Source organism: Taeniopygia guttata, chromosome 25, assembly GCF_048771995.1.
Source record: "Taeniopygia guttata chromosome 25, bTaeGut7.mat, whole genome shotgun sequence".
Classification (NCBI taxonomy): Eukaryota; Metazoa; Chordata; class Aves; order Passeriformes; family Estrildidae; genus Taeniopygia; species Taeniopygia guttata.
The window spans coordinates 6,177,433-6,203,209 of NC_133050.1; the positions used below are offsets into that span (position 1 = coordinate 6,177,433).

Genomic DNA, 25,777 nt, shown 5'->3' on the forward strand with positions numbered 1-25,777 from the left:
CACGCCCACCGGGAAAAGGAAAGGAGAGTGAAGGAAAAGAGGATTTTTTGCCCCAAAGTGATGCGCGTGGTGTTTTTCACCCACAAAGCCGTCTTTCCTCGAGTGTTGGAACTCAAAATGTCCCTCAGGCGTTTTTGAAGGTTCCAGGCCCAGGTCAGAAGCATTTGAGACCCTGGCAGGCAGCTGGAAACAGCTGTGATTTTGATTTTGAGCCATAGAATGATTTACCAACTTTGAAGGTGGAGCAAGAAGTTACAAAAATTTAGATATTATGTACAATAGTTACAAAGTAGAGGGAAGAATTTTTAGTATTTTACAAGCGAGTTTTAATACCTGTACAGGGGCGTTTTTACTTTGTACATAAGGGTCTGAGGTTGTAAGATGGAGGAATGTAGGCCCGTCCTATTTCTCCTCTTTCTTCTTCCTTACCTCCATGTTCTTGATAATGTTCGCACTTCTGGATTAGTTTAGAATAGAAAATCACCATTCAATATATGTAGTAGGTATTGGGGAAAAACTGTAAACATTTAACACTTAATGTACCATATAAAAAATAGCAGCAGCCAGGGATGGGGGGAGAGAAGAAGAAGTCAAGGGACAGAGCCCTTTTAGCGATATTGTTGTCCCCACTAGACTTCCTCCAACAGTTCCATATCCCTGGTATTTTGGGAATGATGCTCGCAATATCTGATGGGAATTACTACAGCCATTTTAATTGCTGTTAATTAGTGTTTTAAAACATTGTCTGCCAGAAATAGAAATTAATTAAAATATTGTATTACAGCAATATGTATATAGAAAACCCAAATGAACAAAAATCCCTGGACTCATGGCAAAAAGAAATGTGAAGTCTTTGCAGAATTAGAGATTTAAGTTGTCAATACCTGAAAACCTGGCAATGAAACCATGAACAGCAAATTGCTCTTGCACACCATGCATGCAAAATTCAATACTGAGGGTCCAGATGACTCCTCAGAAATGAAAAACAGTCTGTCATGGAGCCAATAAAATACTGGGGGCATCAGGACGAGCATTCCCAGCAGGTCAGGGAGGGATCCAGGGAGTGCTGAACCTCTGGAGTGCCGTGTCCAGCTCTGGGAGCCTCAGCACAGCAGGGCCAGGGAGTTTCTGGAGGGGGACAGAGATGCTGAAGGGCTTTGGAGGGTCCCTGCCCAGGAAAGGCTGAGGGAGCTGGGGCTGCTCAGCCTGGAGAGGAGCCCCAGCTGAGAGGGGCCTCAGCCCTGGGTGTCCCTGGGTGTCCCTGGGTGTCCCTGGGTGTCTCTGAGTGTTCCTGGGTATCCTCAGTTGTCCCTGGGTGTCTCTGAGTGTCCTCAGGTGTCCCTGGATGTCTCTGGATTTCTGTGGGTGTCCCTGGGTGTCTCTGTCTGGCTGTCCCTAGTGTCCTCAGGTGTCCCTGGATGTCTCTGGGTTTCCATGGGTGTCCCTCTCTGTCCCTCTGTGTCCCCGTCCATCCCTGGCTGTCCCTGCCCATCCCTGGCTGTCCCTGTGTGTCCCTGTCCATCCCTGTCCATCCCAGTCTGTCCCTGTCCATCCCAGTCTGTCCCTGGCTGTCCCAGTCTGTCCCTGTCCATCCCAGTCTGTCCCAGTCCGTCCCTGTCCATCCCAGTCTGTCCCTGTCCATCCCTGTGTGTCCCTGTCCATCCCAGTCTGTCCCAGTCTGTCCCTGTCCCTTCCTGTCCATCCCAGTCTGTCCCAGTCTGTCCCTGTGTCCCCCAGGCTCTGCTCCAGCCCCAGCCATGGCCCCAGAGCCCCGGGCAGGGCTGAGCCCAGGAGCTGCCCCTGCCCAGGAGGCAGAACGCTGCCCTGGGCAGTGCCAGCCCTGAGCAGAGCCCAGCGAGGCTGTGGAGCCTCCAGAGCCGCCTGGCCACCATCCTGTGCCCCGTGCCCTGGGGTGGCCCTGCCTGCACAGGGCGGTGCCACCAGATGTGCCACCAGATGTGCCACCAGGTGTGCCACCAGATGTGCCACCAGGCGCGACCCACAGCCACCCTCCCAACCCCACCCATCCCATCGCTCTGATTCATTCACCCATTTCTTCAAACCTGCCCACAAACCCCTTCCCGCGCCGCGCTAAATTAATTAAAACAAATTAACGCGGCTCGCCCGGGCGCCGAGGCCACGCCCATTTCCCCGCCCACAGCGGCCACGCCCTCTTTGGCCACGCCCCCAATGTCCCTCAGCGGCTCCCGTAGCGTTCGCGGCGGCGGTACCGGCGGCACCGGCCCCGGTGAGTGCGGGGCCACCGCGGCTCTTTTGGGGTTACCGCGGCTCTTTCGGGGTTACCGCGTCTCCTTCGGGGCCACGGCCGCGTCCTCCCGCTCCCTCCAAGCGTCCGCGCCGCTCCGGCCCCCGGTGTGACCGGGAATAGGGCGGGGAGCACGTGGGGGGTACCGGGGGGGGCACCGGGCCGCGCTCGGTGCGGGTTGGTTTTGGTTAATTTGGGGAACCGAGGCGTGCCGGTGGGTGGGAATGCGGTTTTGGGGTTGTCTGAGTGGGTTTTGGTGCTTTGGGGTTCTGGGTTTTGGGGTTCTGGGTTTTGGGGTTCTGGATTTTGGGGTTCTGGGTTTTGGGGTTCTGAATTTTGGGGTTCTGAATTTTGGGGTTCTGAATTTTGGGGATTCTGGATTCTGGGATTCTGAATTTTGGGGTTCTGGATTCTGGGATTCTGAATTTTTGGGATTCTGAATTTTGAGGTTCTGAATTCGGGGATTCAGGGATTTTGGGGTTCTGATTTTTGGGGTTCTGAATTTTTGGGGTTCTGAATTTTTGGGGTTCTGAATTTTGGGATTCTGAATTTTGGGGTTCTGAATTTTTGGGGTTCTGAATTTTTGGGGTTCTAAGATTCTGAATTTTGGGGTTCTGAACTTTTGGGGTTCTGAATTTTTGGGGTTCTGGATTTTGGGGTTCTGAATTTTTGGGGTTCTGAATTTTTTGATTCTGAATTTTGGGATTCTAAGATTCTGAATTTTGGGGTTCTGAATTTTGGGATTCTGAATTTTTGGGGTTCTGAACTTTTGGGATTCTGAATTGTGGGGTTCTGAATTTTGGGATTCTGGGATTCTGAATTTTTGGGGTTCTGAATTTTTGGGGTTCTGAATTTTTGGGGTTCTGAATTTTGGGGTTCTAAGATTCTGAATTTTGGGGTTCTGAATTTTTGGGGTTCTGAATTTTTGGGATTCTGAATTTTGGGATTCTAAGATTCTGAATTTTGGGGTTCTGAATTCTGGGATTTTGGGATTCTGAATTTTTGGGGTTCTGAATTTTGGGATTCTGAATTTTGGGATTCTAAGATTCTGAATTTTGGGATTCTGAATTCTGGGATTCTGAACTTTGAGATTCTGGATTCAGGGATTCTGAATTGTGGGATTCTGGGATTCTGGATTCTGGGATTCTGACAGGATGCTCAAAATTAAGGGCGGGTTTTAAAAGAAAGTCAGCAGCAAAATTAAAAAAAAAAATCAGCAGGAAGTTTAAAAATATTAACATAATTCAGTTTTCGTGACCCCTTAATTTTAATTTTCCTTGTTGAGAAGGGGAAAGAGGCTTTCCCATCCCTGTTTTCTTTGCAGCTAAAACTGATGTGAAACCAGCGGGATGTGGAGCAGGATTTCTCCTTGCAAAACATGTAAAATGAGCCAAAATCAGCAAAAATCCCTCTGCAGGATGAAATTTTCACTGAAATAGGGAGATGGGGGGGTTGTTTTCCCGTGTTTTTTTTAGCTGAAGGATTAAAAACCCCTTGAAGTGTTCCCACCCTCCCCTGTGGGGTTTTTTCCCTGCACTAACAGGTGGAAATTCTGTTTTCTGCAGGTTTTACTCACCACTTCCACCGAGGTGCAGCTCCTTCCTCCGGAGGAATTCAGGTAATTAATTAATTAACACTCCCTTGGAATGCAAATTACTGCACCCAAAGCATCTTTCTTAGGCAATATCAGCATTTTCTCCTCGGGAAATTCTGGGGAAAAGCCCTTGGATGCAGCAGAGGTGGCAGAAAAAATCAATTTATTCCACTCTTTGCTTTTATTTTGGGTTTTTCTTCCAAGCTGGGGTGCTTTTTTTGGGATTTTCTCCCTTAATATAGGGGGTTTAACATTTTTTAAAATTTTATTTTCCATTAAATTAGTCCATACAATTTTAAAATTATTTACTTATTTATTTTCCAATAAACTATTCCATTAAAATTTTAAATTTTTTAGTTTCTTTATTTTCCATTAAACTAGTCCATTAAAATTTTACATTTATTTATTTATTTATTTAACAATAAAAAATTCCATTTAAATTTGAATTTTTAAAATTTATTTCTTTTCCATTAAACTATTCCATTACAATTTTACATTTCTTTATTTCTTTATTTTCCGTTAAACTATCCCATTAAAAAGTAAAATTTTTAAATTTCTTTCTTTTCCATTAAACTATTCCATTAAAATTTTAAAATTTCTTATTTATTTCTTTTCCATTAAACTATTCCATTAAAAATTTAATTTTTTAAAATTTAAAAATTATTTTAATTTTAAATTTTTTTAAAATAATTTTTTTATTTAAAACTATTTGTGATTTTAATTTTTAATGGCATGGGTTTTGTATTATTATTGCTATTATTATTATTATTATTATTATTATTATTATTATTATTATTATTTTATTTATTTATTTATTTATTATTTTATTTTATTTTATTTTATTTTATTTTATTTTATTTTATTTTATTTTATTTTATTAATAGTTTTTCCTGGGCTGTCTGTGTCACTGCAGAGCATCTGACACTTGCTCTGAATTATTTTTGTGCTTTATCATGAGAGTCTTTTCAACACAAACAATTCTCTCTCAACATAAAATAACCAGACATAACAAAACCAACTAAAATATCCATTTCTGCTCCTGCAGGAAAATGCTGAGAAGCCTGAAAGGAATGTGCCATTCCCTGAGGGTAAGTCCTGTAAGAGCCAGCTGCTATTTCCAATATTCCGACTTTCCTGTGGCCTGGAATGACAAATTACAGCTGTAAAAAGTGAATTTTTTGCTGGGGTGTCAACTCCCCGTGTGGGATAAGGGAAGAGCTGGGACAGAATTCCCACTTTTCCCTGAGGGGTCTGGCTGGAACCAGGTTCTGAAATCCTGCACTCGGGAAAAAGAGATTTTTCCACTTGCTCTGCGTGGGATGTGCAGAGGAAGAAGCCACACGCTTGCAGAAATGCCAAAAATCCCGGAATTATGGGATATCCTGAGCTGGAAGGATCGTGGAGTCCAACACCAGCAATCCCACCTTGTGCTGGGAGCTCCAAATGCCCCTGGAGCGGCTTTGGGGCTGTGCTGGGGAAAGAACCTTGGAATGTTTTCATTTTCTGAAAATTAAATTAAAATGACTGTATTCAGGGGATATTTGGGAACAGCTCGGCATTCCCAGAGCCCAGGATTGGGAGGATATTTGGGAATGGTCCGGCATTTCTGAGTCAGGGATATTTGGGACCAGCCCGGCATTCCCAGAGCCCGGGATCCCTGGAAATGCAGGAACAGCCCAGGATCCCTGGAAGATGTGGGAATAGCCCGGCATTCCTGAAACCCGGGATCTGTGGAATATTTGGGAATAGCCTGAGATCCCTGGAGGATTCAGGACCAGCCCGGGATCCCTGGAAATGCGGGAACAGCCCGGCATTCCCAAAGCCCGGGATCCCTGGAAGATGTGGGACCAGCCCGGGATCCCTGAAAATGCGGGAACAGCCCGGCATTCCTGAGCCCGGGATCTGTGGGATATTTGGGACCAGCCCGGCATTCCCAAAGCCTGGGATCCCTGGAAATGCGGGAAAAGCCCGGCATTCCCAAAGCCTGGGATCCCTGGAAATGCAGGAACAGCCCGGGATCCCTGGAAGATGAGGGACCAGCCTGGTATTCCCAGAGCCCGGCATCCCTGGGATATTTGGGACCAGCCCGGCATTCCCAAATCCCGGCATCCCCCTGGGATATTTGGGACCAGCCCGGCATTCCCAAATCCCGGCATCCCTGGAATATTTGGGACCAGCCCGGCATTCCCAAATCCCGGCATCCCTGGAATATTTGGGACCAGCCCGGCATTCCCAGAACCCGGGATCCCTGGAATATTTGGGACCAGCCCGGCATTCCCAAATCCCGGCATCCCTGGAATATTTGGGACCAGCCCGGCATTCCCAAATCCCGGCATCCCTGGAAACGCGGGAACAGCTCCACCTGACGGCCCGGCGCTCCCGGTCCATCCCGGTCCCCACGTGATGGTTCGCTGCCATTTCAGGGATCCCGGAGAGGCGATTCCCGTCCCTCGGCACATGGAAACGCCGCCCGGAATCCGCTCCCGGGAACGGGAACGGGAAAGCGGCGTTGGAGAGCCCGCGGGGATGGCACAGCCCCAGGGATGTGCTGGGGATGCTCCGGATGTTTCTGGCGTTCCAAAGCCCAGGGATGGATGCTGAGCTTTTGTTCAGGAGGAGGGAACAACCACCTTGATGCTCTAAACTCAGGGTATAATATAAATATATAAACTCAGGATATAATATAACTATACAAACTCAGGATATAATATAATATATAAACTCAGGGTATAATATAACTATACAAACTCAGGATATAATATAATATATAAACTCAGGATATAATATAATATATAAACTCAGGGTATAATATAACTATACAAACTCAGGATATAATATAAATACATAAACTCAGGGTATAATATAACTATACAAACTCAGGATATAATATAAATATATAAACTTAGGGTATAATATAACTATACAAACCCAGGGTATAATATAATATATAAACTCAGGGTATAATATAACTATACAAACTCAGGATATAATATAATATATAAACTCAGGGTATAATATAATTATACAAACTCAGGATATAATATGAATATATAAACTCAGGGTATAATATAATTATACAAACTCAGGATATAATATGAATATATAAACTCAGGGTATAATATAACTATACAAACTCAGGATATAATATAATATATAAACTCAGGGTATAATATAGCTATACAAACTCAGGATATAATATAATATATAAACTCAGGGTATAATATAACTATACAAAATCAGGATATAATATAAATATATAAACTCAGAGTATAAACTCGGGATATAAAATGTTTCAGGGGTGTCCTGAGCCATCTGTAGGCGGTTTGAAATGTGGATTTTTGTAAATGGAAACTGGTTGGTGAAATGCAAATTTGTATCTCTGAAGCTCGGGGTTGCCTGTGTTGATTTTGGAGCACCTCAGGAGTAATTCCCTCTCTCCTGGTGCTTCCACACCCACAGCCCACGGTTCCAAAGTGTCCAAAGTTTGTAGTTTAATTTGAATCCTGATTATGGTACTCTATAATTAGCTTATCAACTTTAGCTACGCTATGTTGCAAATACTTTAATCATCTAAATTTACCCCTCATGAGTCAATACAATACATCTTTCATAGTTCTATTTCTCCAAAGTATTTAGTCTTATTTGCAAAGCCATCTTTTGAAACTTATTTCTGGTTTAGTTTCTCTCCACAACGTCTATCCTATTCCATAACATTTCTAAATCAACATTTCTTATATCAAAGTTTACATAGAAACACACACTATGCGACCCTTCTAAAATCTCAGAGTCATCAATGCCACAAATTCCAACAATCTCCCTGTTTGCACTGCAGCTGTTTGTTCCAGAGGGTCCGAGCTGGTTTCATTCCTTCCCCAACAGGAGGGCAAGTGCCCAAGTGCCAAATTCAGGCATCTGGAATTTGGGTAATTCCACTTTCACTGGAGCCCTTGTGGCCCCCTGAGGAGCCCTGGGGTGGCAGCAGAGCTGTGTGGTGCCATGGGGAGCTGAGCCAGCTGTCCCTGGCTCTGAGCTTTGCATTCTGACAGATAAAATAGGAAACTGCTGCCTCTGTTCAGCTGCAACTGGCCCTGTCAGTGCTGCGAGGGGCTCTCAGCTTCTAGAGCCTGTCTGGAGGATGCACTTTCTAAATCATTGACAAATGTTTGTGTTTTCTTTCACCACAACATAATAAAATGCTTGTCCTGCCACTGCTCACTTCCTTGCCTGTTTTGGCTGGGCTTTGCAGGCAGGCTTCAGCAGTCTGTCTGGGGAAAAATGAATTAATCAGCTTAGCTGGCTGTTTTGGTTTCTCAGCCACGTCTGTAGCCTAATGCCAGAGTGTGGATGCAGGGACACAGAGAAATCAGTGTAGGGAGTGTAATTATAAATATCAAATAGTGGGCAGTGCTGCACTAATCCCTAGGTAATTGAGGTGATTATGGATTGCTAGACAGCCTGAATTTTCAGGGTGCTGCCACTCCTCAGTGTAGGCAGAAACACGGTGGGCACTTACCAGCAGTGGGAATGGCTGGATGTGGGATCTCCAGGAATTCTGTGGGGTAAAACTCAGGGGCAGGGCTTGGCTCGGGGAACCGGCTCGGGTGGGGATGATTTCAGTGCAGGTATCTAAATGTGAAATCTGGTTCTACAGCATGTGGGTTTTCCTGATGAATTTCCATGCTAATGATGAGTTTTCATTCTAATTGCAATCAGAGTTCAGCTCTGGGTTGCGCGTGCCTCGGCGGGATCTCAGAGTAGACTCCCCTGGGCTGGATTTCACCAGCAATCCTTGCCTGCTGACAGCTTTGTTGTCTCTTTGCCTTGTTCTCCCCTCAGCTGGAGCGTGGCTGTGCCCTCCACACGACATCCAGGGCTGGCCTGAGCTCTGTGTCCAGCCAGGATGTCCCAGCACAAAAGCCCCGAGCAATTTTCCACACCAGCGAGAGCGACCCGGTGAGTGACTGCCACCTCTGTTCCAGCTCTGAGTGCCACCAGGGGCCATCCTGGCAGCCAGCAGTGCTGCCTGGCACTCTGCTGGTCCAGGGAAGGGGGTACACAGAGATAAATTTGGGATCAGCTCCAAGGGAACGGGCTGTGGCTGTTCTGCCTGAGGGGTAGAACAGGTATTGATCCCTTCTCCAGAGCTGCACAGATCAGAGACAGATACAGAGAAGCTGGGACAGGGCTTAGCTTGTCATCACCCCCCATGAATTTCAACTCCAGGGTTATTCTTCCCTGGAAAAGCCTTCCTGGATTTGGCTGTGAAGGGGATAAAAACCACACCCCAGCCGACCTCAGCGCAGCTCTGCAGCATCAACAATTCCAGCCTCACGCTCTGTTGTCTGGAGCACAAAATGAAGGGCAGCTAAATGGATGGAAGAAGCCTTTTGAGGTGCTTTTCTGCTGCTGTGTAATTGGAATCTCTCCGTGCTGATTCCTCTGGAGTCTCTATGGAAACGGCAGCGGGAGATGATATTCTGCACGTGACCCCGCGTCTCCACGGATTGCACAGCACAGGCCAGATGGCCACCATTGTCCCCACTGGCCTGTGCCTGCTTTTTGGTTGCCAGGCAGCTCCTCTGGCATTCTGCCTTGTGCCTGAGCTTTGGCACGGCTTTGGCACAGCTTTGGCACAGCTTTGGCACGGCTTTGGCCAGCGCTGGGTCACTCCAGCAGCAAACCCTGGTGGCACCCCAGCTCCTGCACCAGGCAATCCCATTGAATTTGGACTAAGAAAGCCACCAAACACCACATTTTTCATCAGAGTTTGTTTACCCTTCCATTAGCAAAGCTCCAAGTGACTAAACACGAGGATAAATTTTGTAGGGGAGTGAAGGAATTTGACCAAAGTCATGCAGCAAGTCAGGGATAAAGCTGATAATGAAAATGGGCTCTGGAGTCCTGCTCTTTTGGAAAAATACAAGTGTTGTGTCCAGCACGTGCAGGAGAACTCCAGGGAAGCCACAGTTTGAAATAAGGTTGGGAAAAATAAGTGTCACTTCACACTTATTCTCAGGTGGTGCCTCCTTACAGCAGGGCACCTCTTGAACAGCCAAAATTTAACATTTCCCCCCCTGTTGCAAAGATTCCCTGACCAGTAAAGCCCAGTTTGGCAGCTCCAGCTGCTCAACCCTTTGCTGAAATTACCAAACTTCCTGGAAATCATTCCTTGAATCAGGAGTTCCTCAAATCCTGCAGCTGTGCCAAGGTAAACCACAGAGTCCAGGACACCCTAGGGAGGTGTGGAACAGGGGTAGTTGCTGAGTAAAAGGGGCAGAAGGTGAGAGCAGAGGTGTATTTTGTGCTGAAAGGCTGCAAAACCGTCCTGAAGAAGGGAAGGGAGATTTAACAATAATCCTGGGGCCAGAAAATTCATGGATATGCAGCAGAGCTTCCAGCAGTTCTCCATGAAGAGCCCGTCAAGAGCTGGGAAAAGCCAAATATTCCTGGCCAAACAGGCAGAAGTCACACCTGCACACAAAAATGCTGGCGTGTAAAATAAGGAAAACAAGGAAATTGTTGTATTTTTTGTTGTGGATTCCAGTTTTTATATATAACAGGAATAAAGAGGACAGTTTTACTTTAAATCCATGGAAAAAAAATGCAGAAAGCAGAGCAGGACAAGATCTAAGCTTCAAAGATTAACACAAAACTGCTAAAAGTCACACAGGAAGGGCTGCAGAGCAGCCTCTGTTTACTGTCCTAATTAGACAAGACACAAAAAAGGATGACTTGAGCACGAGGAAATAAGTAAGTGCTTTGCAGGTATTGCATGGCAGGAAAAGAGAATAACGAAAGGAAAGAGGCAGAAATTAAATTAAATTCTCAGATCCCAGTGTCAAGAGCTTCTTGCTGTCATTATGGTGAGACCTGCAGGGTAAACACTAGAAATAAATGCAGCAGGATTCAAGTCCAGTGGAGGAGGAGTCCTGATCACTGAGGTCACCACAAGAGACTGGAAATTCTTGCCCCAGAAAAGGGATGAGGAGTTTTTAAGCCTCCAACCCCAAATGGCACCATGGAAATCTCACTGTTGGGATGCAGCACAACAAGGCAGAAAACATCATTTTGTCATAAAAGGAAGTGGAATGTGACAGCAGCAGGGTAGCTCACACCTCTGGCAAGGTTTGGGGGGCCTGTTGAAAGGTGAGGTAAATCCGTGGTGCCTCCAAAACACCACGGTTTGTACATGAGCTCAGGGTTTAGTGCCAAAAAAACCCCAAAATTCCTGTTTTATTTGCTCTGCCTCCCAGTCAGAGAGCATTTCCACCCTGTGTGCAGCAAAAAGGCATCACCAGGGTGCAAATTCCCATTTGTTCTTCCAGGCCAAGCACACGGAGCAGCACGAGGGGCGTCTCTACAACATCCCCCTGGAGGAGGTGAAGGCTGTGTTCCCCCATGGGCTGCCCCATCGTTTCCAGCAGCAGGTATTCCAGCTTGGAACACACAAATCCAAGTCAAAAACATTTAAGACCCTAGCAAACAACTAAAAACAACTATCATTTTCAATTGAAACCATAAAATAATTTACCAACCTTACAAATCACAAAAGTTTAAATATTATAATAAAAATAATCACAAAAAAATTTAAATACTATACAGGGGGGGTTTAAGTCCTATACAAAAAAGTTTTAATTTTATACATAAAAGTCAAAAATTTTAAAATAAAAAAAATTTAAGCCTATCCTGTCCTCCCTCTTTCTTCTTCCTTAACTCCATATTCTTAATAATATTAAGACTCACAAATTAATTTAAAATAAACACCACTTAATATAAATAATAAACATTAAAAACTATAAACATTTAACACATAATATACCATATAAAAATAATAACAACCCAAAACAAACAAACAAAAAACCCACAAAAATAATATCTAAAAGTATATATACCTTTACCTAAACTACTAAACAAACCACAACAACCCAAAAAACCAATCTTTTCAATAACTTACAATAAACTACCTTAAAGCCAAACAACAAAAACTACTAAACCTTTCTTTAAAAACACAAAACCAAAATTTTTCCACCACACAAAACTACCCCAAACTAAAAATTACTCCAACAACAGAGCAGAGTGCAGGGATTCCTGGCCCTTGCTGGTGTTTTCATCTCTAACATCCAAGCACAAAAAGAATTACAGAAATATTTTCCATGGCTGTGTCATAGTTGGGACAGAGACAATACCAAGCAGCACACTCCATTTTCAGAAGGCTTCAAACTGGTTTTATTCTAGCATGCTTTATCTACATTCTTACAAAACTCACAAATTTACACTTTAATCATTGGTCAGGAAAAACAAACAAAGGAATATTGGAATAGGCAGTTGCATGTTTATCTTATTTATCCTTCTTTCTTTCTTGGTTTCTATGTTGTCAACCTTGATAGGAAATTCTTTCAGGTGTAAACATGGATCCGCTCATCAAACTTCTCTCTGCTCACAGAATTCTCTGTAAAACCTCTTGCACGTGGCTGTATTTCTGTGTAAAACAGGCTGTCTCATGAAATAAGTTTATATCTGCAACAAAACCAACCCACCACCCTCTGCTGCTCTGCAGCTGCTGTAGGAAAAGCAGGTGACCCAAAAAATCCTTCCTGGGCACGGAGAAAATCCTTCCACCAAGGGCAAGCAGCAGTTGCCCACCTCTCAAGTGCTGCTTGCCCAACCCTGTGGGTGCTGCTGGGCAGAGCTGGGGGTGTTGGGAGCCTCCAGGCAGGGCTGGAGCAGGGCTGGAGGTGTCCCTGGGTGGCAGTTTGGTGACAGTTTGGTCCTTTCTCAGATCCAGACCTTCAACGAGGCACGGGTGATGGTGCGGAAGCCGGCGCTGGAGATCCTGGCTTACCTGAAGGGCTCCAACTTTGCCCACCCTGCTGTCAGATATGTGATCTGTATCCTTGAATTTGAGGGTAGGATGAAGAGAAACACGAGAATTTTGTGCAGGGCAGAGGGTGGTTGTGACCCTGAGCTGCTGAGGTCTTCAGGAGGTGGTTGTGCCCCGTGGTCTGTGCTCGGTGCAGGCACTTCAGGGAGCTCAGAGCTTGGATAACTTTGTTCTAACTCGTGGCAGGGTCAGCACACAGGGCAGGGGCTCCTCAGTTCCCCTCAGTGGGGTGGGGGACAGAGGGAAAGAACTCTCTGGGTCTGCTGGGTGAAATGCCATCCTTGCTTTGAAGAGCTCTTTGTGCCCTTTCTGAACCCCCTTTCTGGAGAAATCACAGTCAAGTTCAAACTGAAACGGTTTTTTCAGAGACTTTCCTTGACAGTCCTCGTGTGAGATGGTGAGAGAGGAACAGGGAAGACCATGACCCTGTGCCACGTGGTTCACTACTGCTCCAGGCAGGGCTGGCTGGTGCTGCACGTCCCGGATGGTGAGAAAACCAGGGCTCTGTTACCACACCAAACACCAAAAGCAGCTGCTTCAGGAGCTGTAGGATATCCCACACTAAACACCAAAAGCAGCTGCTTCAGGAGCTGTAGGATATCCCACACCAAACACCAAAAGCAGCTGCTTCAGGAGCTGTAGGATATCCCACACCAAACACCAAAAGCAGCTGCTTCAGGAGCTGTAGGATATCCCACACCAAACACCAAAAGCAGCTGCTTCAGGAGCTGTAGGTTATCCCACCACAATCTATCCTTGTTTTTCTCTAGTGGAAAAAGCTCATAAAACACAAAACCCCCAAATAAAATAGAGCATAATTAGTTATTTTCACCTGCTCGCACATCCTTTTGGCCAGGGTGGTTTTCTCCATTGGGAAGAGATTTTTTTGGGTCTGTGTGGCCTCCTCTGATCCCAAGGGAGAGTTCTTCAGGAAGGATGGAGCTGTACCCACCTCTGGGGTGCCCCACAGCAACATTCCCTGTGGAAATGGATGCAGAGGGGGCACCAAGATGATCAGAGGGATCAGGGGAGCAGCTCTGCTGTGAGAATTGGGATTGTTCATCTTTAAGGTCCCTGCCAACCCAAACCATGCCATGATTCTGTGACTTTCCTTACCAGAGCTGCAGAATAAAGCCAAGCAACACAAACACCCCTACCATCCCCACCTCATACCATTATTTTGACTAAAAAACAGAAATAAAATTCAAAACAACTGTTTTATTTCGCTCACAGCTCATCTCTGGGTGAAGAACTGCAAGGAGCTTTTTCAGTCTTCCTACAACAAAGACCGGCTGGATCAACCTCTGCAGGCCTCTGTGTGGCTCAAGAACTTCAAAACCTCCAATGAACGTTTCCTGCAAGAGGTTTGTGGCTGCAAACCCCACCCACCACCCTCAGGAAAAGCAGTTTAGATCCCCTCCATGGGGATGGCTGGTGCTGGTGGATACTTCTCCCAGATTCTGCAATCCAGCCTTGCTTTGCCTCCTATCATCCTCAAATCTCATCCTGGTTTTCTTCCCACAGATAAAAACACAAAAAAAATACACGTGGGGCAAAAGAGAAAGCACAGAGGAGGGCAGACCTTTGAGGGAAGTGGTGGAGCAGGTAAGGAGCAGCCACTGCTGCTGGTGTGGTCTCACCTTGAACCAGAGTTTTTGGAACAGATTGCTCCTAAAGATCTTAGAGATACGAGTCCTGGGAAGTAGAAAGTGTCTCCTAATCAACAAAAGACGTTGTGGAGGAGCTGTAAAGAAAATTGTACAGAGAATTCGGATAGAAGATAAAGTTAGAGTTAGAAATTCCCGTGTTTTGATGCTCTTGGAAGAGGTTGTTGACTGTCAGTTTGTCTTCCCCTGGAAGGGCTGCCCAAAAGTCACCCCCTAGCAAGAAATTCTCTTGGTTTGACAAGCCAGGTGTCTGCTAAGGCAGGCAGGATCCTCCCCTGAAATGGAAAATGTAAACTCCCTCCTTCTGAATTATTATAATTTTGAAAAAAGGCTCACAGGCAAAGATGGGAGTAGGCATAACAGTTTTTACCAGGAAAGCTAAAAATACAAATGTAATAATAATGAAAAAAATATATTGACAGAGTCAGAATCTGCCCTGACACCTGTGGGTCAGGGTGGTGGCAGCAGTGCCATTAAATGGTGGCTGCAGTTTGGGTTTTTTTTTGGGTGACAAATGTGATTTTATTGAAACAGGGATCCTGTAGAAGGGTAGATTTTCCTCTGAAAATCCAGGGGTGGTGGAGATGGGCCTGGGCTTCCTCTGGGAATCCAGTGGGGAGGAAAGCTGCTCCTCGGGGAATGAGGGAAAAGCTGTTCTGGTGTCCCAAAATCCCAGATTATATCCAAGTAGGAATTTTTGGCTCCTCCCCCTGGGCAGAGCATCTCCCCATGGGATGGTGGAATTTTCTCAGCCATGCAGGGACACTCACACACAGAAGATAATTAATAATTAATGGTCCATGAACAGAAGATAATTAATAATTAATAATTAATGGCACATTAACAGAAGAGATCTCCTGGGGGGAGGATGGGTTGTGGGAGAGATAAAGAAAAAACTGCCCCATGAACAGCAGAGAGCTGCCCCAGCTCTGCCAGGTAGCAAACAGAGGTTGCTAAATCTTCCATGCTGAGACAGAAACAGGCTGAGCTGTGCTCCTTGTGCTCCCTGCAGGGTCTGGCTCGGGTCAGGAGCGCCAGCGATGCCGTGGGGGTGGTGCTGAGGGAGCTCAAGCAGCAGAGCCACCGCGGCTCCTTCCGGCTCCTGGTGGCCGTGGACGGCGTCAACGCGCTCTGGGGAAGGACCACGCTGAGCAGGGAGGACAAGAGCCCTGTGAGGATGATGCCTCTTGTAGCTGGGACAGTCACAAGAGCAAGCAGCACTCCCTTCTCAGGCTGCTTCAAAGCTGGTTTTATTCTAGCAGGCTTTTCCTACATTCTTACAAAATTCATTAATTTACACTTCGCTCGTTGGTCAGGAAAGACAAAGAAAGGAATATTGGAATAGGTTTCTGTTATTTATCCTTCTTTCTTTCTTGGTTTCTATGTTGTCAACCTTGCTAGGAAGTTCTTTCAGGTGTAAACATGGATCCTCTCATCAAACTTCTCTCTGCTCACAGAATTTACTGTAAAACCTCTTCCACAGGTGCCTTTTTGGGCTATGACAAGAGCCCTGTGAGGATGATGCCTCTTGTAGCTGGGACAGTCACAAGAGCAAGCAGCACTCCCTTTTCAGGCTGCTTCAAAGCTGGTTTTATTCTAGCAGGCTTTTTCTACATTCCTACAAAACTCTTTAAGTTTTCACTTTACTCATTGTTCAGGAAAGACAAAGAAAGGAATATTGGAATAGGTTTTTGTTATTTATCCTTCTTTCTTTCTTGGTTTCTATGTTGTCAACCTTGCTAGGAAGTTCTTTCAGGTGTAAACATCGATCCTCTCATCAAACTTCTCTGTGGCTCACAGAATTTACTGTAAAACCTCTTCCACAGATGCCTTTTTGGGCTATGACAAGAGCCCTGTGAGGATGATGCCTCTTGTAGCTGGGACAGTCACAAGAGCAAGCAGCACTCCCTTTTCAGGCTGCTCAAAGCTGGTTTTATTCTAGCAGGCTTTTTCCACATTCCTACAAAACTCTTAAGTTTTCACTATACTCATTGGTCAGGAAAGACAAAGAAAGGAATATTGGAATAGGTTTCTGTTATTTATCCTTCTTTCTTTCTTGGTTTCTATGTTGTCAACCTCAATAGGAAATTCTTTCAGGTGTAAACATGGATCCTCTCATCAAACTTCTCTGTGGCTCACAAAATTCACTGTACTCTTCCACAGATTGGGCTACCTAATAACAGAGGCCAGACAAAACTAAGGGAATAAAAGCAATTCTATTTATTGAAGGGCCTTCAGGTACATTTTGGCCTACACACAAAAAATGGATGATGGGTCGCAGGTTTTTACACTTTTTGCATATTGGGGGTTAATTTTCCAATTCCAGCTTTAGGAAATGAAGTCATTTACCCCAAGTTTGCTTCTCTCAATTCACTTTTGTTTATATTTTTCAAGGCCTAAGGCAGTGAGGTGTCCTTGATTCCCAGGCCTGGAGAGGAATTGTTGTGTCTGACCAAAATGGGAAAGCTGTAGTTAGCATTGTATATGGAATTTAGAGTTATACACCAAAGAATCGCAGGATTACAAATATAGAAAAATTATAAAATATTAAAAAAATAGAAAAATATATAAAAATTATGAAAGCTAAAATCCTAAGGCATCATTCCCCCCTCTTCATTCCCCCAGAGCTCTGCCCTGGGGACAGCCCTGATTCCTGCTGCAGGGGGGCTGTTTGGTTCAGTTTTACTTCTGTGGCAATCCCTGAAAATATCCAGGCTTTGGAAGGGCCTGAAAGGTTCATGTTGTGCTTTAGACAATTTTTATTGCATTTTTCCCTGAGGCAGAAGTGCAGGTGGGTGTTGGAGAGGCAGGGCCTGGGTGTTGCTCAGTGCAGCATGACTCAGGCTCGATGCTGCAGGGCGAAAGGAAAACAAAATTTTAAAAAACTGAAGGATAGAAATGATCCTGCCAGCCTCGCTGGGAGGAGGGGAGGGGAATTTGTGTCTCAGCTAGAAGCTGCAATAAAATAATGATGCAGCCAATCTCCACCAGGTCTCTCCAGAGGAGCTGACGCTCGTGCACAACCTGAGGAAGATGGTGAAGAACGACTGGGTGAGTTCCAAGCTCTGCTTTTTGCCTCTCTCTGTCCCAGCACTTCAATCCCAGCACTTAAATTAGCCACAAACCCAAAACCACGAGTCCAGGAGAGCACAGACACAGCAGCAGTGTGTCACCAGTGTCACCACCAGAGAATGAGGACAGCTGGAATCTGTAGCAGCATTTCCTGATTCCCCTGCCCAACTCTGCTGGAGGACCCTGAGCTGGAGGTGTTTGATACCCCTTGGGACATTTTGAGTTCTTTGAGCTCATGGGAATTTCTGGTTTCTGAACATTTTGTTCCTCCTGCTGCTTTTTCAATCCCCTGGATGCTCGGAGCTGGAACAAGTAGGCTGCAGATTTAAAGGTGTATAGGAAAATCCATTTAAAGTATTTTACTTGTTGGCATAAAAAACCCATTATAGGTAAGAAAAGTTTTAATGCCAGCCCTGGGAACATGAGCTGTGTATTTATTTTCCCCTGTGGTCAGGAGCATCATAAAAAGTTAATCTTGGTAGAATTTTTGAAGAATCCAGATCCCAAAATGGGATCTTAAAGCCCTCTCAGTCCCACCCCGTGCTGTGGGCAGGAACATCTTCTGCTGTCCCAGGCTGCTCCCAGTCCCATCCAACCTGGCCTTGGGCACTTCCAGGGATCCAGGGACAGCCACAGCTTCCCTGGGCACCTCCTCACCCTCACAGCCAGGAATTCCTTCCCAAAATCCCAAAATCCATGCCCTGTTACTGTGAAACCATCTCCTCTTGTCCTGCCACTCCATCCCTTGTCCCAAGCCCCTCTCCAGCCCTCCTGGAGCCCCTTCAGGCAGAGGGGCTCCTCTGGACTTGCTCCAGCAGCTCCATTCTCCAAGAAAAAGATGCCTCAGGAGTTGATCCTAAACTAACTAGCACTGATAGAATTTTTATTTCTGATCTGCCTTCCAGAATGGAGGTGCCATCGTGACCACCCTCAGCCAGACTGGCTCGCTCTTCAAACCCAGCTCAGCCTACACTCCCCAGGAGCTGCTGGGAAAGGTGAATAATTTATTTTTTTTTTCTTTTGGGGTTTTTCCCCCTCTTCACATTGGAAAACAAACAAAAATCTTTGTTGGTGGCCTGGTTCTGCTCAAGGGGACGCTGTTCAGGGTCTCTGTGGATCACACCCACCTTTGGATCAGCAATGCCCTGACAACCAGGGGAGCCAAAAGTGTCCTGGGGTGTGCCAGGCACAGGGGCAAGGAGGGATTTGGGCATCACCATCTGTGAAAGGTCTGAAGCTGCTGGAGTGTCCAAATGAGGGACACGAGGGTGGTGAAGGGTCTGGAGGATGAGGAGCAGCTCTGATTTCTGTGACCTGGACAGGACCCAGGGGAATTTCTGGAGCTGTGTCAGGGGAGGGTTGGGCTGGGTGTCTTCTTCCAGAGGGTGGTGGCACTGAACAGGGAATGTCACAGCCCCAAGGCTGCCAGAGCTCCAGGAGAGTTTGGACACCACTCCCAGGCACAGGATGGGATTTTTGGGGTGTCTCCAGGAGCTGGACTGGGTGATCCCCGTGTGTCCCTTCCAACTCTGGGTATTCCACAACTCCATGACTGAGCTGTTTGAGGTTTTTGGGGCTGTGTCCCCAGCACTGACCCTGAACGACCTCTCTCCCCAGGAGGGCTTCGATGCCTTGGACCCCTTTGTGCCCATCCCAGTCCCAAATTACAGCCCCAGGGAGTTCGAGAGCTGCTATGGCTACTACCTGGAGCGCAGGTGGCTGCAGCACGAGAAAGGTCAGAGCTGGGGAGGGGTAAACCCATCTCTCCACAACCCCTCCATTTCTCCTCCATCCCCTCCATCTCTCCTCCATCCCCTCCATCTGTCCCCTAACATCTCCATCTCCCTCCCAGCCCCTCCATCTCTCTCCCAACCCCTCCATCTCTTCTCCATCCCTCTCATCTCTCTCCCATCCCCTCCATCTCCCCCCCACCCCCTCCATCCCTCCCCAAACCCCTCCATCTCCCCCCAACCCCTCCATCTCTCCCCAAACTCCTCCATCTCTCCCCCAACCCCTCCATCTCCCCCCCCAAACCCTCCATCCCTCCCCCAGCCCCTCCATCTCCCTCCAAACCCTTCTATCTCCCCCCAACCCCTCCATCCCTCCCCAAACTCCTCCATCTCCCCTCCAGCCCCTCCATCTCTCCCCCAACCCCTCCATCTCTCTCCAAACCACTCCATCTCTCCCCCAACCCCTCCATCTCTCCCCCAACCCCTCCATCTCTCCCCCAACCCCTCCATCTCCCCTCCAGCCCCTCCATCTCCCCCCCAGCCCCTCCATCTCCCTCTCCCTCTCTCCCGCAGCTCGCACTGAGGACGGCAAGGCGGAGCTGCAGTTCCTGAGCGGCTCCAACCCGCGGCAGCTGGACCGGCTGGCGGGACCCCTATAGCGCAATAAAAGCTCCGTTCCCCGCTCTCTGTCTCCGTGTCCGCGTCCCGTGGGCGGGCCCGGCCCCGCCGCTGTCCCCGCCCGTCCGGGGCGGGCCCGGCCGTGACGCGCTCCCGGTTCCTGCGGGGCGATGCCGGGGGAGGCGGTCACGGTGCAGCTCGGGCACTACTCGGGCTGCGTGGGCGCGCACTGGTGGGGGCTGCAGGTGCGGGGGGATGCGGGACGGGGATGGGGACCGGGAGCGGGAGCGGGGCTCGCTCTGATCGCCTCTCGCCCCGGTTCCCCGCCAGGCCGCCGCGCTGCGCCGCCCCGCCGGGCCCGCCGAGCTCCGCGCGGCCGCGCTGCTCCGGTTCGGCCGCGGCCCCGGCGGCACCGAGACCCCCGCGCCGCGGCTGGTGGCGCTGGAGCTGAAAGGTACCGGGGGACGGATGGATGGGTGGGTGGGTGGGTGGGGAGGTACCGGGTGTCGTTACGGAGTACCGGGTACGGCTACCGGGTACCGGGTATCGCTATCGGGTACCGGGTGCCGCTACCGGGTATCGCACCAGGGTACCTCTACCGGGTACCAGGTATCGCTATCGGGTACCGGGTATCGCTATCGGGTACCGGTACCGGGTACCGGGTATCGCTATCGGGTACCGGTACCAGGTACGGCTACCGGGTACCTGGTACCGCTACCGGGTATCGCTACCGGGTACCCCTAGCGGGTACCGGGTGCCGCTACCGGGTATCGCTGCGGGATACCGGTACCGGGTACCGGGCACGGCTACTGGGTAGCTGGTACCGCGCCCGGGTACCGGGTACCGCTACCGGGTACTGCTACCGGGTATCGCTACGGGGTACCGCTATCGGGTATCGCTACCGGGTATCACTACGGAGTACCGGGTATCGGGTACCGCTACCGGGTACCGGGCATGGCTACCGGGTACCTGGTACCGCTACCGGGTATTGCTATCGGGTACTGCTACCGGGTACCGGGTACCGCTCCCGGGTACCACTACCGGGTATCGCTACCGGGTATGGCTACCGGGTACCTGGTACCGCTACCGGGTATCGCTACCGGGTACCGGTACCGCTGCCGGCGGCCCCGCCGTGACCGGGCTGTGTTTGCAGGCGGCGTGGGCGCGCTCGGAGCCGCCGGGGCGGGCACGGAGCCGCCGGTGACCTGGTGAGTGCGGGACGGGACCGGGACCGGGCGGGACGGGACCGGGCGGGACGGGATCTCCTCTCGCCGCCGGTGCCCGCAGCTGCCGCCGCTTTGTGCCGCAGGGACGGCGCCGTCGCCGATTACCGGGAGCGCGCGCCGCGGGACACCGGGAACACCGGGAACACCGGGAGCACCGGGAGCCGCGGGGTGAGCGCGGCTCCGTGCCCGGGACACGAGCGGGGACGAGGCGGAGCGCCCCCGGTAACGGCCGCGCCGGGATTGTTCCCGTAGGGAGACGCTGCCGGTGACGGGAAGGGGAATCCCGGTGCTGCGGGGACAGGTTTGTGCGCGGGGCCGCTGCGGGCTCGTTCTCCCACAGCGGAATTCCCGGCGGGACCAGGCGTCGGTGAACGGGGAGAAGGGAAACCACGGGATAAGGGTGCTCGGAGCAGCGGATGGGCTAAAAAATGGAGAAGTTAAAAAACTGGAGAAGTTAAAAAACTGATTTTACATTTATGGGGATGCTCAGAGTATGTCAGAAAACTGATTTTACATTTATGGGGATGCTCAGAGCATGTTAGAAACCTGATTTTGCATCCATGGGGATGCTCAGAACTGAAAGGTGATGCTCAGAGCACATTAGAAAACTGATTTTACATCCACGGGGATGCTCGGAGTATGTCAGAAAACTGATTTTATACTTATGGGGATGCTCAGAGCATGTTAGAAAACTGATTTTACATCCATGGGGATGCTCAGAACTGAAAGGTGATGCTCAGAGCACGTTAGAAAAGTGATTTTACATTTATGGGGATGCTCTGAGCATGTTAGAAAACTGATTTTACATTTATGGGGATGCTCAGAGCATGTTAGAAAACTGATTTTACATTTATGGGGATGCTCAGAGCTAAAGGGGATGCTCAGAGCATGTTAGAAAACTGATTTTACATTTATGGGGATGCTCAGAGCTGAAAGGGGATACTCTGAGCATGTTAGAAAACTGATTTTGAATCCACGGGGATACTCAAAGCATGTTAGAAAACTGATTTTACATCCACGGGGATGCTCAGATCATTTTAGAAAACCGATTTTACATTCACAGGGATGCTCAGAGCTCAAAACCTTTGCTCTCCCTCTGCCTCCCTGCAGCTGCAGCTCCTGTGGGCCCCCAGGACCCGCCCTCGGTGAGGCTCTGGTCCGATTACCTCAACGTGCACCTGCACCCCAAGAGCGTCTACGTGATCCGGCAGTACCTGCACGATGGGTACGGCCAGGGGTTTGCTCCAGAACCCAAAAAAGCAGCTGAGTTTTGCCTTCAGGAGTGAATAAAAGGGATAAAATAACCCCTCTTCACCCCTTTTTCCCCTCAGGGATTGTGGTTGTCTCGAAGCCTTTGGGCAAGGTGAAAGTCTCCTGCAGGACCCTGCCTGCGTGGAGGAGTTGGAAGATCGGCTGCATTTCTATGTTGAGGAGTGTGATTACCTTCAGGTTCACACCTTCTCCAAGCTCCCTTGGCTTTCCAGAAGCTTCCTGCTCCGGGTGAAGCAGAATCTGAGGTGCTGTTGTTGTTTCCCACAGGGGTTTCAGGTCCTTTGTGACCTTCACAATGGATTTTCTGGAGTTGGTGCCAAGGTGACAGAGCTGCTCCACGATGAATATTCACGGAAAGGGATCCTGACCTGGGGCCTGACTCCAGTCCTGAGTCCTGTGGGAGTGAGTAAACAACGGGGAGAACCAAGAACAAGGTTCTTCTTGTCTCCTGTCACCTGCCTTTGACAGGTTGTCTTCTCCTCGAGGTTCCAGTGGTCGGATTTTTATTCCCCCAGGACCTTCAGAAGAGTTTTCAGAGGCTGATGAACACAGCCCTGGGCATTGCCCACCTCTCCCGTCACAGCTCTCTCTTCTGCCCCCTGTCACTCAGTGGGAGTTTGGGAATCAAGCCAGAACCTCCTGTGACGTTTCCATACATAAAATACAACGTAAGTCCTGGATTGGCATCACCCACCATGCTTGGCTTTGAGCTCCTGCAGCTTTACCCCTCTCAAGGTGTTTCCTGTGGCTGGGTGGTTTTTCACAGTGCTGTTCTGCTCAGCAGAGACCTTTCCCTGCTTAATTTCTGTAGTTTTCTTCCCACTTTTGAAAATACTAACCCATTTCCTTGGCTGTTGTGCTTTCTGGTGGGGTGCTGCCTGCAGTGTTGGCACTGAAAAGGTTTTCTACATTATTCTCCATGCTTGGAGTAACTCCAGCCTCACTGGAGCCCTGAGGAGCCAAAGAAAGATAAGGAAACTGGCACCAAAGTTAGCAAACAGCTGGGCTGGAACTACAGATACACACTGGCTGCTTATCCCAACCCTGAAATAACTGAAAAACACCTCTTTTAAAGGCACCATTTAAATTAAACACACAAAACTGGGTTAAGGAAGGGCTGACTGACCTGTGCTGTGATTCCTGCATTTGTCTCCTCCCCAGGCATCCCTGAACTACCACAGCAGCTCGATTTTGGCAGCAGCTCTCGACACCTTCACAGCTCCCTACAGGCTCTGCTCCTCCCAGGGCTCCATGCTGCACTTTGCTGACTCCCTCACCTTCTCTGGGAGGAAGGTGAGGATGCCTTCCAGCTGTGCTGCAGCTGTTCTGCACGCCCCCAGCTGTGCCAGGAGCGTGCTCCAGACTCTGTCACCCCAATCCAGGTTGTGGCTGCGTGGGCAGCTCTTCCCTTCCCTGCCTTGTCGGGCTCCTCGCTCCCTGATATTTTAAGTGCCCACCAGGACGTGCCCTGGAAGCTTCTGTCCTCGTGGAAGGAGCAAAAGGGCAGCTGCTGCTTTGCTCAGTCTGTTGTGCTACGAGGAATTTGCCAAGAGAAAGCCACCAGGTAAATTCAGCATCTGAGCTCTGCTCCCTCCTGTGAGGAATCCAGGCTCCCTCCATTCCAAGAGGCACAATCCAGTCGAGTGTTACTACTTTTAGAGCAAAACAGCTAAAAAGCAGCTGAGGCATGGATGGTTTCAGGCTGGGAAATGCTGAATTTCCTTTGCAGGTCCCCCCTGCACAGCTGTGAGAGCCCCGAGCAGGTGCTCCAGCAGTACCTGCACACCCAATTCCCCGGAGCCTTCAGGTGGGTGCAGCTTTAGAGCTTCACTTGGGGCTGGTTTAGAACAGGGAACGCTTCAGGGAGCTCTGGGTGACTTTATTCATCTCCTCACAGCACATCCCACGTGCTCCAGCAGCCCTGTCACACCCAACCTCCCTTCCCTCAGTTCTTCTCTCCTCTCCTGACCAGACGAGGCTTCCTCCTGGACAAAGCTCAGGGAATTTCCTCAGCAGGTAACAAAAAATCCCTTTAAACTCTGCAACAGAGAGAGCAGGGCCTAACAGAGGTAAAAATTACCAATAACAAACCAAAACTATTGATAAAAACCAAAAGTTATTCCCAACAAACTGACCCAGCATGCGGAGTTGTGAAGTTCAATCGATCCAGCTGCTGGTGAAGCAGCACAGAGAGCAAGGGCTGAGATTTTGGAGGCTGTTTAACCCCTTCTGTGCCTGTCACTCTGCAGATGTTGAGAGCATTCCCGTGCTGGCAGCCCTGCAGAGCTCCCCTGGCCTGCACCGGCTGCTCTGGGGGCTCTGCCGGGAGCTGCAGGCACCCAACGTGAGGCGCTGGAGCAGCTTCTGCACGGCTGGGCTGGAGCAGGACGACTTCCAGGAGGCCCTGGAGGAGATAAAAACCCTGGCCCAGTGCTATGAGACAGGATTTGGAGCAGATGGATCCGAGGATGAAGCAGATTCAGATTAACCCAGCTTTATTTCCTGGCGTTAAGATGACTCCCAAAATAAAGGGAATGGTTTTGGAGATGGCCCAGCTGCTGTTTTTTTCTCATTTTATCAAAAAAATCTTTCTTACTTCTGGGGCTCACAGTTGTGTTGCAAAGGAGGAAAGCTGCTTTTTTGGGGAGCTGGTTTGATATGTGTTTTGGTTGGGTTTTTTCAGCTGTGCAAAGTGGATTTGCTCTGCCTGTTCAAATAAACCCACACAATAAATAGAGAATTCAGACTGGAACTATCTCACAATCAGCACGAGGGGAGAACTTGGAAAAAGTCATGTGTTTGTTCCACGTGAAAACTGACAATATTTACAGGTCCTGGGCAGAAGCTGCTGGGCCCCACCTTCACCCCAAGGCCAGGTCAGCGTCCACAAATTCTGTTATTTCACTGCTGAAGCTCCCCAGGGAGGTTCTAGAGAATGTTCTCCTTTTATTTCCTGCCTTTGGTTTGGTACAGGCTGGAAATTGAACAAAATAAATGAAGGTGCTGTCTCAAGTACCTGTGCAAACGTTTTTCCACAGCACCTGTCTAGCAGCAAACTGGCAAAAAACCAAAAAACACCAAAAAAAAACCCTCTTCTGGTGCAGTCAGTAGTTTATCACCTCAGTCATCAGGTTCTTCCTCAGAAAGCAGAAGATCTTTGTCTGACAGCTGGTCTGTGTTGCTGGTGCTGGTGGCATCCTCCTCATCCTCAGAGCTGCCATCACAGGACGTGTGGAACAGCCTCATCAGCTCCCTGAACCTGTGGGACACCTGGAGAAAAGGGAAATTCAGGGTGTTTTGTAACACCAAAAAAAAAATAAAAATCATAATTTTAGAATTTTTTTGTTAGTAAGTACAGAAAGGACTCCTGGGTCACTGTGCCCTGTCTGTTTTAAAGTCTAAGGAGTCTTTTATCTTTTAGTGTGGAAATTTGCATTCTTTCTCCTTAGCT

At 48.5% G+C, this 25,777-nt stretch overlaps 3 protein-coding genes across 5 annotated transcripts in view; 2 read left to right on the plus strand and 1 right to left on the minus strand.

Moving 5' to 3' along the window:
- The first annotated feature begins 2,158 nt into the window (after nucleotides 1-2,158).
- DAP3 (death associated protein 3) lies at nucleotides 2,159-19,894 on the plus strand. The gene is made up of 14 exons (XM_030291549.4): nucleotides 2,159-2,248; nucleotides 3,832-3,884; nucleotides 4,906-4,948; nucleotides 8,697-8,813; nucleotides 11,186-11,287; nucleotides 12,640-12,748; nucleotides 13,136-13,228; nucleotides 13,975-14,105; nucleotides 14,266-14,346; nucleotides 15,421-15,579; nucleotides 17,400-17,459; nucleotides 18,386-18,475; nucleotides 19,098-19,215; nucleotides 19,784-19,894. Exons 3-14 carry the CDS (start codon nucleotides 4,910-4,912, stop codon nucleotides 19,867-19,869), a joined length of 1,185 nt encoding a protein of 394 aa, XP_030147409.4. The 5' UTR covers nucleotides 2,159-2,248; nucleotides 3,832-3,884; nucleotides 4,906-4,909; the 3' UTR covers nucleotides 19,870-19,894.
- Nucleotides 19,895-19,910: 16 nt separating this feature from the next.
- MSTO1 (misato mitochondrial distribution and morphology regulator 1) lies at nucleotides 19,911-24,871 on the plus strand. 2 transcript variants are annotated; one of them, XM_030291506.4, is made up of 14 exons: nucleotides 19,911-20,073; nucleotides 20,159-20,282; nucleotides 20,982-21,036; nucleotides 21,138-21,222; nucleotides 21,307-21,355; nucleotides 22,171-22,279; nucleotides 22,386-22,503; nucleotides 22,594-22,728; nucleotides 22,842-22,994; nucleotides 23,488-23,619; nucleotides 23,709-23,890; nucleotides 24,056-24,133; nucleotides 24,224-24,342; nucleotides 24,576-24,871. In XM_030291506.4, exons 1-14 carry the CDS (start codon nucleotides 19,999-20,001, stop codon nucleotides 24,812-24,814), a joined length of 1,653 nt encoding a protein of 550 aa, XP_030147366.4. In that variant the 5' UTR covers nucleotides 19,911-19,998; the 3' UTR covers nucleotides 24,815-24,871. The 2 variants fall into 2 exon arrangements, with proteins under 2 accessions (XP_030147366.4, XP_030147363.4); XM_030291503.4 differs by having other exon boundaries at nucleotides 19,912-20,073; nucleotides 22,165-22,279.
- Nucleotides 24,805-25,777, minus strand: part of GON4L (gon-4 like) — a 33,379-nt gene continuing 32,406 nt past the window's right edge. For both annotated transcript variants that reach the window (XM_072918621.1, XM_072918620.1), the window contains exon 31: nucleotides 24,805-25,596. In XM_072918621.1, the coding sequence (XP_072774722.1) occupies nucleotides 25,447-25,596 (150 nt within the window). In that variant the 3' untranslated portion in view covers nucleotides 24,805-25,446. The remainder of the gene's footprint in view (nucleotides 25,597-25,777) is intronic.

Bases quoted from the DNA above. Each gene is read 5' to 3' on its own strand.
- DAP3 (XM_030291549.4), top strand. From the start codon at position 4,910: ATGCTGAGAAGCCTGAAAGGAATGTGCCATTCCCTGAGG. The intron at 11,288-12,639 runs GTATTCCAGCTT...GTCCTTTCTCAG, and splicing joins CCCATCGTTTCCAGCAGCAG to ATCCAGACCTTCAACGAGGC. The intron at 17,460-18,385 runs GTGAGTTCCAAG...TCTGCCTTCCAG, and splicing joins AGATGGTGAAGAACGACTGG to AATGGAGGTGCCATCGTGAC.
- MSTO1 (XM_030291503.4), top strand. From the start codon at position 19,999: ATGCCGGGGGAGGCGGTCACGGTGCAGCTCGGGCACTACTCGGGCTGC. The intron at 20,283-20,981 runs GTACCGGGGGAC...CTGTGTTTGCAG, and splicing joins GGTGGCGCTGGAGCTGAAAG to GCGGCGTGGGCGCGCTCGGA. The intron at 22,995-23,487 runs GTAAGTCCTGGA...TCTCCTCCCCAG, and splicing joins TTCCATACATAAAATACAAC to GCATCCCTGAACTACCACAG.